Source organism: Tachysurus fulvidraco, chromosome 1 (assembly GCF_022655615.1).
Source record: "Tachysurus fulvidraco isolate hzauxx_2018 chromosome 1, HZAU_PFXX_2.0, whole genome shotgun sequence".
Lineage (NCBI taxonomy): Eukaryota > Metazoa > Chordata > Actinopteri > Siluriformes > Bagridae > Tachysurus > Tachysurus fulvidraco.
The window spans coordinates 46,104,384-46,117,750 of NC_062518.1; the positions used below are offsets into that span (position 1 = coordinate 46,104,384).

General features: G+C 36.5%; 1 protein-coding gene across 1 annotated transcript; it reads left to right on the forward strand.

Moving 5' to 3' along the window:
- The first annotated feature begins 1,952 nt into the window (after positions 1-1,952).
- LOC125141214 (hemicentin-1-like) lies at positions 1,953-10,987 on the forward strand. The gene is made up of 10 exons (XM_047813768.1): positions 1,953-1,959; positions 3,655-3,690; positions 5,563-5,823; positions 7,376-7,654; positions 7,757-8,029; positions 8,122-8,457; positions 8,925-9,200; positions 9,462-9,710; positions 9,829-9,951; positions 10,037-10,987. Exons 1-10 carry the CDS (start codon positions 1,953-1,955, stop codon positions 10,078-10,080), a joined length of 1,884 nt encoding a protein of 627 aa, XP_047669724.1. The 3' UTR covers positions 10,081-10,987.
- The last annotated feature ends 2,380 nt before the right edge of the window (positions 10,988-13,367 follow it).

Consider the following 13,367-nt stretch of genomic DNA (forward strand, 5'->3'; position numbering starts at 1 on the left):
TGTGCAAGCTGATAAAAAGAGAAAATATCTTATAACCTACAGTAACATTCCTGTTATTATTATGGTCTGTACTGTGAAGCATCTCAGTGCTATAAGTTTATTCTAATACACACTATCACCAAACTATTGTCTAGTATCATTTACTTATTTGTGTCAAATCAAATAATTCTACATAAACTTCTAAATAAACATTTCTCATTAGTCTTGTACACTGACACACAGGGAAAAGACAGTTTTTTTAGAGACCTGAAAACACAGACAAGTGCACAGTTGTGGTTTAGCTTCTTTCTTCTTTTTACTGTAAATTCAGTGTTGTGAGTTCAGCAGTGAAGAAGGGGAGGAGGCGTGAAACTGAAAATATAAGCATGTTGCATGCATTCAAGATGTTGTTGCTAAATTCTGAGCCTTCCCCCTGCATCATACAGTAAATAGTATATACCCCATCTTCACACTTATCAGCCAACTTGTTCCCCACATTCTCCTTTATTCTCTACAAGCACTCGGTCTCCTCCAACCAAGTGATTCCCGTTCAGTGAGGTTGTTGCTGCTCAGCTGAAGAATGTTTCTGTGCAGTTTTCATTGCAGTCTTGAAGCAGGATAATGAGGACTTAGCATCCGAATCATAATCAGGCACTTGAGTACTTTCATCCGTTGCTTAATAATGACATCATCTGCCAACCTAGGGACATGCCCAAGCATAAAGAAGAAAGGTGCATGGCTTGGAGTTTCATGGACAGTGATTTCAGTTTCGATGATTAACTTTTTTTTAACTTTTCGATTTCAGTGGAGATTCTCCACAGAGGTTATGATCTGGTAACTGTGGAGGCCACCAAACTACACTATACTCCTGGTCTTTTTCTTGGCACAGGTTTGTGTGGAATGTACTTTGTTATATAGTTCAGTGTAATGCTGGAATTAACCATTATAAGTTAGTATAACATAAATGGACCAAACTTCAGACAATCCTCAATTGGTATTTAAGGATGAAATATGTGTCAAGAAAACATTCATAGACCACCATGAGCAGCCTGAACTGTTCACATAAGGCAGGTTGGGGTCATGGATTCATGCTTTTGTCACTAAATTCTAATTATCTACATTACATATGTCAGACTCAGGCCTGCGGGCCAAATTTGCAAGATCATATCAAACGTGCATCACAGCTGGCTCGCCACATGCTCCACTAATACTGCAAATCCCAGAATGCCTTGTCACTGTATTGACGAGTAGTCTTTCATAGTCACAAACAGCAAGTGCCACCTGTTTGTCTTGTGTGCTAACGGAGCTAACGTGTCTGTAACGAAAGAATATAACATAAGAAGACACTATGACACGAAACATTATGAGAAGTATAAGGACCTGGACGTAAAGCAGAAGCTCCAGAAGGCGAAGGAGATTAAAAAAGTCTGGTTTCCCGGCAGACTATGTTTGTCAGGACTCAGCCTGGACTTTGGCCACGTGCATGTGTTTATGTTCTTCGTCACGTGTCTGCCCCACCTTCATCTGCTCCTCCCTGTCTACACACCTGTTTAATATTGTGATTACCCTGTGTATTTAACTGTGCCGCGTTGCCTTGTGCAGCGCGGAATCTACTGTTGTCTTGTCCTGTCTTTAGTCCGTGTCATGTTTAGTGTTTTTGTGATTAAACCCTGTCTGTTTTGCTATCCTGCGTTTGGGTCCGTTTTTATCCCGCGTTCATGACATGAAAGCAAAATCAAAAAGTGAAGCTGCTGTAAAGGCTGTAAAGCTTTATTGTGGCAGCAGAGATTGCAAAATCTGCCGGCCCTTTAATGAGGGAGAGTTTGCCAAAAAGTGTATGGTCAAAGTTTGTGACATCGTGTGCCCAGATAAAAGGCGAGATTTTTTAAACGTGAGCCTTTCCAATCCATCTTGAGAATTTCCTCAGCTCAGAGCCCGACCCCAGACATTGATGAACTTGCATCTAAGAAAAGATGCCAGGTATCTGGCTTAGATCAATGTGCAGAGTAAATCAGAGTGTAGCAAACTGAGTTAGAATACAAGTTTTCTTTATGCACTTTTTCTACTCCAAAGCATGAACTGTTAATAGTCGAAAAGTTGGATTTTCATTGAAAATTATTATTTTTGGTTGTTTTGTTGTTGGTTTTGAAAAAGATCCACTTCAAAAAGGAACTTAAAATGATAGAAAGGCATAATTTATATTATTTATTTAAATAAGAAATGAACACCACTGATGTGTCTTATTTCAAATTTAACTGCTTATGTGTTTGTAATATCAAGCTCTGGTTGTTCCAAATCCTGTGTTCAAGCAGAACTAAAGTTTATTTCCATATGAAAAAGGTTGAACATTACATATCAGTTGCAGTTAATTTTTCAATAAATATTCAGTTGGCCTGTGACTTTATCTGTTTTATATTTTGGCACACTGTGAATTTGAGTTTGAATCCCCTGATCTACATCATGAAACAGAAATCATGATTCATCAAACCAGACATCCTTTTTCATACCTTTAACTGTACAATTTCTATGAGCCACTTACACAAGCTCATACTGAACCATTACCATCACAGAGCAGGTGTAAGATACGAGCCTGTAATTAACTCAGTTTTAAAAAAATTAACACATTATGACATTAGTTAGAATTGCTGTGGCATAGAGGTAAGAAATCTACATGAGAATTAATTATATGATATAAAATATTACATTTAATTCATTAGGAATTTCTGCTTCACGGTCCTGACTTCTGGTTGACTGAACCAAAAGATGAGACAAAGAGGGAGTGGAAACACCTTTAAAATGAGAAAGTAGACCAGAATCTCTTACTCCAACAAGAGTGTAAAGACCTTTTAATAAAACCTTTTCACACAAAAAAGCCTGATTAATGACCAATTAGAAAGTAAAGAATTAGTAAAGTCCCTTCCTGTTTAAATTGTATTAAGTGTACTATAACTGCTCTCACTTAATCAAAATAAAACCTCTAGCAGTCTGGACACACTTCTCTGTCCTCTCTAACCACACTGCTGAAAATGTCATGCATGAAAATCATTCTAAAATACAAGTGAGATGTATCCTTATTGCATGAAAAATTGCATGCCTTGTTAAAATGATCCAGCTAGGATGTAAAAATAATTATGACTGGTGTACTGTTGAGGAAATTAATACTTTTTTGGATAAAATAAAAGGAAAAGCAGGTGAAGAAAGGTGAGTGATTATTTCCCCGACCTTGACAAGTGTGTCTTTTCTGTGATGCGGGCACAAAAAGTGAGCAGTTATGAAGAACTCTCTCAACAAAAACATTTTTTGTGTTAAAAAAAGGCAAATTGAATCAAAGGAAAGGCTATTGAGAGGGATAACAAAATAAACATGGGCGCTCTCTCTCTCTCTCTCTCTCTCTCTCTCTCTCTCTCTCTCTCTCTCTCTCTCTCTCACACACACTCACTTTCTCTCGCTTTCTTTTCAAGAACGTTTCTTCATGAGCAGAATAGTGACATTTACCTGAATCATGTCTATTTATTATTTAAGATGTAAAATGTAATTTTCACAGGATGGTAAGAATTAAGTTTCCTGAGTAAGATTTAAACTTGTGTGTTCTGTGTTTCTAAAATGTGCTGTGTTCATTAATAGACTGAAAATTCTCCATATTTACATCATGTTCTGTTTCTGTTCCCTTTTTAGTGCTGATTTCACTCATACCAGTGGTCCAGGCTCAAAGTGAGTTATATATAGTTTATCTTTATATTGTCTCCTTATTTAATTTACTGCTAAGAAGGTTGTGTATAATTTGTTAATTTGTTCCCTGTTTATTAATGTAGTTTTTTACATCAGATTTGAATAAATAATTTTACACTCAAATAGTTTTATGCTGCTTAAATTTCTTAACATATTAAATATAAAACAGCACAAGTTTAACCCTCCTGTAATCTTCCCTGCTTTTCTGTGCAATTTAGTCAAACTGACCTGGTCTGATTTCACTGCTTAAAAAAATGAGCAGTAAAATGTTTACAAAATATTAACATATATTTTGCACACATTTTTTTGTAATATCTGGTATAATAAACCTCATTTATATACAATAAATAAAGTAAAATAATAAAGCAGAAATTATGAATTATTTTCACAATATTTATGATGAGGCGCATAATTTGATGAATACAGACTAAACACAGTGTCTGTGTGTGTGTGTGTGTGTGTGTGTGTGTGTGTGTGTGTGTGTGTGTGTGTGTGTGTGTGTGTGTGTGTAGCTTCTTTGTAGATCAGGTGTTGCCCTCTGCTGGACAAAGGCATATCACAAGTGTGAAATATTTACAAATGTGTAGCTTTTTTATGGAGGCCCAATGAAATGCAATGTCCAATGCTTGTCTGTGTGTGTGTGTGTGTGTGTGTGTGTGTGTGTGTGTGTGTGTGTGTGTGTGTGTGTGTGTGTGTGTGTGTGTGTGTATGTGTGTGTGTGTGTGTGTATGTGTGTGTGTGTATGTGTGTGTGTGTGTGTGTGTGTGTGTGTGTGTGTGTGTGTGTGTGTATGTGTGTGTGTGTGTGTGTGTGTGTGTGTGTGTGTGTGTGTGTGTGTGTGTGTGTGTGTGTGTGTGTGTATGTTCATTACCCTGGAGAGGGCAAGAGTGTGACCAATTGCACTACTAAATGTGGCCAGAGGAACTCAGGTGTAATAAAATATTTCTATAAACACATAATTTAATAAAAATAGATATAATTAATTTTACTTGCAAAGTGCATCATTTGGAACAATCCATGTCATTTTCAGGCAAGTATATGTAAGAAAACAGAAGAGAACAACAGATATAACTAGTGCTAAATAAAATGCTCCATGATGCCCCTGATTACTTAATATTAAGCAGGTTTCACATATCAGTATCAACAAGTAACAAAAACATGAACTCAAACTCACTCTAAAAATGATATTAGTAGTATAGACTTGGGAATGACTTTATGTAAGGTTTATTAACAACAGAATGTTTTATAGGGAGTCCTAAAGCTGAAAAGATTTGCTATTATCTGATTTATTTAATATCATTTGAGACATTAGAATTAGAAGGTTTTATCTGTGAATTCTGATATTTTGAGAGATTTTTATTATCATCATCCACATCAGTCTCTGTCTCATCACAGAAATCCCTCACAATATTTAAACACAAGCCTCATTATCTTCTCTTCACTTGACTGTTCACATTAACACCTCTGGGGTAATAATACATGATTTACTTTTGTTCTGTTGGATGTATTTCATGTCATTAATGTATTTTAAGACATTTAAATATGTAATAACTTTGTCTGCTGTCGACTCTATAAAATGTGTGAACACTCTGATTTAATGATGATGTGATACACAGGAACATCCCAGACATTTTGACCACTGCTGTCTGATTACAAACTGAATTAATTATAATTATATCTAAAGTATACTGAATATCAGCCGTGTAAGAAAACATACAACTGTAACATCTTGTATTAAATGTTAAATATAAATGTTAGTTTTAGACACAAAACATCTGTTAGACACAGTGAATCTACTGCTTATGTTGTAATGTGTAAAGCAGCTCTGACACCTTTATCATTTCACACCAACAGTAAAACCGACTGTGAGAGTGAATCCTCAGAGCTCCGTCTACACTGGAGACACCGTCACTCTGAGCTGTGAGCTGCAGCAGGGGACTGGATGGGAGTTTCAATGGTACAAAAATAATCAGTGGCTACGGAACAGTTACTCACTTAAAGTGACAGTCGATAATGCAGGAGAAACAGAGCACAAGTGTGCAGCATACAGGATAAACTACAACAACAACTACTACTACACAGAGTTCAGTGATCCTGTCAAGATTACAGTGAGAGGTATGTCATGATTTTTTCCTCTTTTCATCACAGGTTTGTTAGAAGGCGTAAACATTATTGCTTAATTATTTTGTAATTTCTTGTTATTCCAGAATTTTCAGAATGATCTCGAAATACATATGTTTAAAAGTATTTGTCATTTCTGACTGGTGAGATCCAAAAACATTTTGTTTAACACACACACACACACACACACACACACACACACACACACACACACACACACACACACACACACACACACTATAACTATGTTTTCTGACATGTAAACATCTTCAGGACAGAAAAGTTTATATTTTGTGGTTCTGTATTTTTTATATTTATTCATTAAAATATAGATTAAATTAAATCTTGGTGTGAAAACGTCTGTAAGTGAGATGTTTGGGACATGTCTGTTTCTGTTGTGTTTTTGTTTACGTTGTCATGTGGGTTTTTGTTCTGATTCATGTCTTGTCTCCGCCCCTGTCCTGTCATTGGTTGTTGTTCTAATGTATCTGGATTATTCTCACCTGTTTTCACTTTAACCCTTGATTTGTCAGTGTATTTAAACCCCTTTGTTTCACCATGTATTTGTCTTGTAACTGTTGTTACTTCTGTGTGTTTAGTCTGCAGATGTCCTGATCTAGTGTTTGTTTTTGCTTCATTTCAGTGTTGCAGTTTTATAATTTCTTTTTTCTATCTAAATAAATGAACTTCTACACTTGTATCTGACTCCAGATCCCTAATGTAACAAAAACAAGAACTAACTGTAAGGATCCAGCTCGGAATTTGGCCACATGCTTTTGTTTATGTTCTGTGTTCACATGTCTGCCTCGCCCTTGTTTACTCCTCCCCGCCTCTGCATCCCTGTTCCCTATTATTATTTGTCTTGTGTATTTAACCATGCCTCGTTGCCGATGGTAGCGTGGAATCCTTGTCTCATGTTTAGTCTGGTCTTGTCTTTGGTTGTCATGTCTTTGTCCCTGTTTTGTGTTTTTTAGTCAATAAATTCAGTTTATTTTAGATATCCTGCATTTGGGTCTGTTTTTACCTCAGCATTGCTGACAATAACTAGTTTGTCAGACTTTCCACAACAGTAAATGTAATTATAAATGGATGAAATGTTCAGTGTGTCATTCATTAATTAATTAAATTATAATCATTGGCACAGGCTGATTAAAATAATCTGTACTTCATGGTGGAAACAGTAACTCTATAACAGTGTTAGACATGTTGTTTTATTACTTAAACTTTTTTAAAAGAAGAAAACATTATACACAATATACAGTACAATGTAAGAGATTATATTCAGTTCATTTCAGCCTAAATACAACATATATATTGAACAGAATAATAACTTCATCTCCACAAATTGTTATAAAAGGTTACAGGTTAAAAACAAACTTACTGTAATTTAACTTAATATAACATGAAATGCTACACAAAACCTGCCCCATGCTGTAATCATAATTATAATTTTTCATTTCGTTGGAAACTGGTGGTATTTGTACAAACTATTTAGATAAACAAATATTTTTTTTTATACTAATGAGTTATCATTTGGTTTTAACAGTAAAACCCAAACTGACTGTGAGAGTGAATCCTCAGAGCTCCGTCTACACTGGAGACACCGTCACTCTGAGATGTGACCTGCAGCAGGGGACTGGATGGAAGTTTTACTGGTACAAAAGTAATCAGCTGTTACAGAATCTGAACAGTGAACAAGTGAACACACTTAAAGTGACAGTCGATAATGCAGGAGAAACAGAGTACCGGTGTTGGGCACACAGGATAAACTACAACTACTATTACATGACACAATTCAGTGAACCTGTCGAGATAACAGTGAGAGGTATGTCAGGATATGATAGTTTTTTTGTTATGAATAACATCATTATACACCATGACAACACATTCATCATGATCATTTAGATGCTTTGTTATTTTTCTACAGTGAGACCTAAACCAGTGGCATCCATGAATCCCGATAATCAGGTGTTCAGTGGAGACACCGTCACTCTGAGATGTGACATACAGGATGAAAGTGTCTCTAGCTGGCAGTACAGCTGGTATAAAGATACTTCACACAGTCCTGTCAGTAGTGAACAGGTGTACAGTATCAGTGGTGTTGAAGTGACCCACACAGGTACATACACCTGTAGAGGAACAGAGAGAGGAGGCTCACGCTCCTCACACTCCAGTGATGTTATTACACTGACTGTATCAGGTGTGTGTGTCAGGTGAAAATCTGCATGAAAATTTCTTACTTTGTATTAAGTAAAACTAGATACAATTTATCTTGTATTTCTTGTGTAACAGAGAGACCACAGGCAGTACTGAGTGTATCTCCACACAGCTGGCTGACTGAAGGAGACTCAGTGACTCTAAGCTGTGAGTTTACAGACTCCTCTACAGACTGGACATTCAGCTGGTACACAGTTGTTCCCTACAGAGACGGATTAACTGGAATAAATAATAATCGTGGCTATATTGTGTATGTGGAGCTCCTCTCAGACAGCAGCAGAGGATCTGGAGGCAAATGCACTCTCAGTCCTGCTGCTCTTAATCACACAGGAGTTTACATGTGCAGAGGAGAGAGAGGAGAACCAGCCTTTTACACACAGTACAGCAATCTACAGCCACTATGGATCACTGGTGAGGAAAATTATCTGTTGTGTTGAAGTGTAGACTTTAAAAGTGTGAATGTAACATCAGATTAATGCAGTATTTATGCAATTGTGTGTATAAATAAAGTATGTGTATGATACAGATATATAGGACTCAGGACATGGTTGTGGATTTCTGTGAAGGAGGATTTTATTAAAAGTCAGAGCAGGTAAACATTCTGTATGTGACCAAGTATACATAAAATTTTCAGAGATAATGTCATCAGAAAATGTCTTCTAAACAGATACAGGTACAAATAGGAGGTAAATATATTTATGGTATAAAATCATCATCATAATCCTGTACATTGGCTCATTTGACTGCTCGAATTGTCTAATCATTTACATTTTGCTGGAAAATATATACTGCAATTTACGTCACACTGCAGTCATTTCCTTGTTGTCTGCCTCATTATTTTGTTTATTGACACTTTAAATGGCTCTTTTCTGTTTAAGGTAAATCTCCTCCAGTCTCTCTGATCATCAATCCCAGCAGAACTCAACACTTTACTAATGACTCTCTCTCACTGAGCTGTGAGGACCAGAGTAAGTCTACTGGATGGACAGTGAGACGATACACACACAGTGAGAGAGTGTTAGATTGTTCACACTGGGGATCAGTTACAGGATCTACATGTAACATCAGCTTCCTCTCCACATCCTACACTGGAGTTTACTGGTGTGTGTCTGAATCTGGAGAAAACAGTAATCCTGTCAACATCACAGTGCATGGTGAGTCTTCATGTAGTGTGTTTAATGTTAAAGGAAAAGGGAAATGATTCATTACAGAATATTTAGAACTCTGAGATTTCACTTGGGAGAAACTGTTCATGAAGACAAAACATTTTATAAAGATTTAGATGAAACACCTCCAGACTCCACAGGTTTATTGGATATTGTGTTATAAAGAGATAAATTTGTTTATTATCTACAGAAACATTATAGTGTGTAGATTTCCTTGTTAGTGTTTTTTTGTGTGTGTGTGTGTTCTAGATGGTGATGTGATCCTGGAGAGTCCTGTCCATCCTGTGACTGAGGGACATCCTCTGACTCTACGCTGTTTATATCACAACCCAAATCCCTCAAACCTCCGAGCTGATTTCTATAAAGATGGATCAGTTCTCCAGAACCAGACTACAGGAGAGATGATCATCCAAACTGTCTCAAAGTCAGATGAAGGTTTCTACCACTGTGAACACCCAGAGAGAGGAGAGTCACTGAAAAGCTGGGTCTCAGTCAGACGTGAGAAATTATTTAAATACAACTATGATTTAATGAGTTGAACTTATTTGTTGTTTAAGTAAAACATCTAAACAGTTCAGCATGAATCAAAAATCATTATAATTATTATTTTATTCAGCTTCAGTTCCTTCAGGTGTAGAAGCTCCATTCTCAGTGCTCATGCTGATCTGTAGTGTGGTGACGGCCTCTCCGTATCTGCTGGTGACCATCATTCTGCTGCTCATATGTTACAGAGCTCGAGGTAAGAACTCTTTCAGTATGTCTCTATATTTCACATAATGTTCTTTAATTAATGAAATAAATTACATTTTAAATTTCTTTAACAGGTCACACTGATGAAGACAGGATTAAGAATGCAGTTATAGAGTGAGAAAAGTTATAAAAAGTAATCTATAAAAAGAATAAACATTTACTGAAAAAGATCATTTCAGAATTTCTTTTTCTTTATGGTTTTGTATGGATTTTAAAATAATACTGATTTGTCATTTTAATGTCCTGCTGATATTTTCTCATCATCTTTTAGACACCGTCATTGTTCTGTATGGATTTGTTTAGTTAAAGCCTGCAAACCTCCTTATGAGTGAAGGTCAATGTGTGTGTAATCTCCAATAAAGCTTACAGTCTGTTAAAACAATAGTAAAAACTGAGAAATATATCTTTAAAAAAAGACAACGATTTTGAAAACAAGATTAATTGCAAGCATTGGGAGGATGTAAAGACTAATAGGTTTGTTTAGTGCAGGACTGAGATTAACTCAATAGTTAAACTTGTTTTGTATTGTATACATACTAAGTTTATTGACTGTTATCTGAAATATGGTGCAGAACTAATTGTGTTTTGTGTTTTTTCAGTATTAGTTCTACCACTTCTGTATTTCTGGGTTGAGAGAGTAAGAAGCTTAGATCTAAATCACACACTTTTAAGAGACAACTGTAACATGAAATTTGTTTCTTGCATATTATACTGTATTAATATTAAATCCAGTTTGTTACTGTGAGATCATGCTACTATCACCAGTAGCCAGCAGAGGGCAGCAGTGGTGCACATAGTGACAGAAGGAGAACAAATTGCAGAATTCTCCAAGTTGATTAAACTGGATTGTGGATGTGATGACATGTTTGTCAAATTTGAATAGTTATTTCTATTATTTTTTTCTTGTAATATATTATTGAAATTTCAGACAGACCAAAAGCATTTCACTGTATGTCATACTGTGTTTGTATATGAGAAATAAAATTTGCGAAAGAAAATGAAAACATGATCAATGAAATTACAAATAGTCCACTGTGTTTGGATTTTCCCACCTTGTGCACCTAACCCTGCGCTTAACCTTGTATGTGTGTAAATACAAAAGGTAATACAAACCTTGTTCAGCTCATTTACTGACCTGAGATTGTTCCTCTCTGTCCAGATCAACCTACAGAAGAAATTGCAAAAATATACAATTTTGGAAACAAAAACAATTCAAGTAAAACAAGTAATAATAAATAAACCAGAATTGAAACTAAATCCAAATGAAATGAGTGCATGAAAATGAATATTTATTACATCAAATACAAATAAAATTTCCTTTACAAATACAAAAAAAACCCACATCAGGAACACAACACACCAAGCAGTGAACAGTGGTGAACCTTCCCAGGAGTGGACGGCTGACCAAAATTACCCCAAAAGAGCGCAGCGACGACTCACCCAAGATGTCACAAAAGACCCCATAACAACATCCAAAGAACTGCACGCCTTATTTGCCTCAGTTAGGATCAGTGTTCATGACTCGACCATTAAAAAGAAACCAAGCAAAAAATGGCCTGCATGGCAGAGTTCAAAGATGAAATTCGCTGCCGAGCAAAAAGAACATTAATGATTGTCTCAGATTTGCCATAAAACATCTTGATGATCCCCTTTTGGGAAAATTCTCTGTGGTCTGATGAGACAAAAGTTGAACAGTTATAGAAGGTGTGTGTCCCATTACATCTGGTGTAAAAGTAACACAGCATTTCAGAAAAAGAACATCATACCAACAGTAAAATATGGTGGTGGTAGTGTGATGGTCTGGGGCTGTTTGGCTGCTTCAGGACCTGGAAGACTTACTGTGATAAATAAAACCATGAATTCTGCTGTCTACCATAAAATCCTGAAGGACAATCTGTGGCTATCTGTTTGTGACCCCTCAAGCTGAAGCAAACAGTCAAAGTCCTTACCTGGATCCTATTGAGATGCTGTGGTATGACATTAAAAAGGCGGTTCATGCTCAAAAACGTAGCTGAATTACAACAATTCTACAAAGATGAGTGGATCAAATTTCCTCCGCAGCACTGTAACAGACTCACTGCAAGTTACTGTCGGGCAGTCGTGGCCTAATGGTTAGACAGTCTGATTTGTAACCCAAAGGTTGTGGATTCGAGTCTCGGCCTGGCCACGACTGAGGCCACGACTGAGGTGCCCTTGAGCAAAGCACCAAACCCCCTAACTGCTCCCCGGGCGGTGCACCATAAATGGCTGCCCACTGCTCTGGGTGTGTGTTCACGGTGTGTGTGTGTGTTCACTGCTGTGTGTGTGCACTTCGGATGGGTTAAATGCAGAGAACGAATTCTGAGTATGGGTCACCGTACTTAGCTGTATGTCACGTCACTTACTGCAAATGCTTGATTGCAGTTCTTGCTGCTAAGGGCGGCACAGCCAGTTATTAATTTTAGGGGGCAAGCACCTTTTCACACAGGGCCATGTAGGTTTGGATTTTGTTTTCCCTTAATAATTAAAACATACATTTTAAAAAATGCATGTTGTGTTTGCTTGTGTTATGTTTGACTTATATTTCAATTTGTTTGATGATCTGAAACTTTAAAGTGTGACAAACATGTGAAGAAATATAAGAATCAGGAAGCAATCAGCAAAACTTTCACACCACTGTACTTCTATTCTACTCTCTCTCTCTCTCTCTCTCTCTCTCTCTCTTTATTTCTGTATGTTCTCTCTATTAGCAAACAGGAAGTGGTAAAACTTTAACACACACCCCTGCTCTGTCAGTCATTAGACGGACAGGATGGAGCTCAGTCCACTGCCTGTGATGCTCTGTAAGTAAATGTTCTCTTTGTGTCTTCATTAGAGTAAGTGGTGGGGTATAAAGTTGTTCATCTGCAGTCTGAATGTCCTGAGTGATGATTTTTTGTGTGATTAGGACATTGTGTGTACTTCATCATGACTGTTCAGGTGGATCAGTGTCTCCATATCTGTTATGAGAAGGGTTTAGTTTGATGTGTAAATACTCTCAGTAACTATGATAGTTCAACAGGTAAGAGTACAAGTAGGGCAAGTTTAACACACAGGGTTTAAATCATATAATGAGAGTAAACAAGTCTGTATTGTTGGAATCGGTAGTTGATGATTGTCTTCTGGTGGTGTTTCCTGTATACAAAAATGTTTAAAAATGCATCTTAGCATTAACTAGCAATTTTAAGTAAATTTCTTATAACCTAGATTTCCTTTTTTGTTACTATTATGGTCTGTGCAGAAGAACATGTTCACTCTATTGCGCTTTAGTACCAAAGTAATGCACAGCACATTTAATAAAAATAAATACAAATCATTATTTATTAATGATCACAGTTATTTAATATTTAATAATTTAACCGTGTATTTAGAGGATTTAATGCTTAA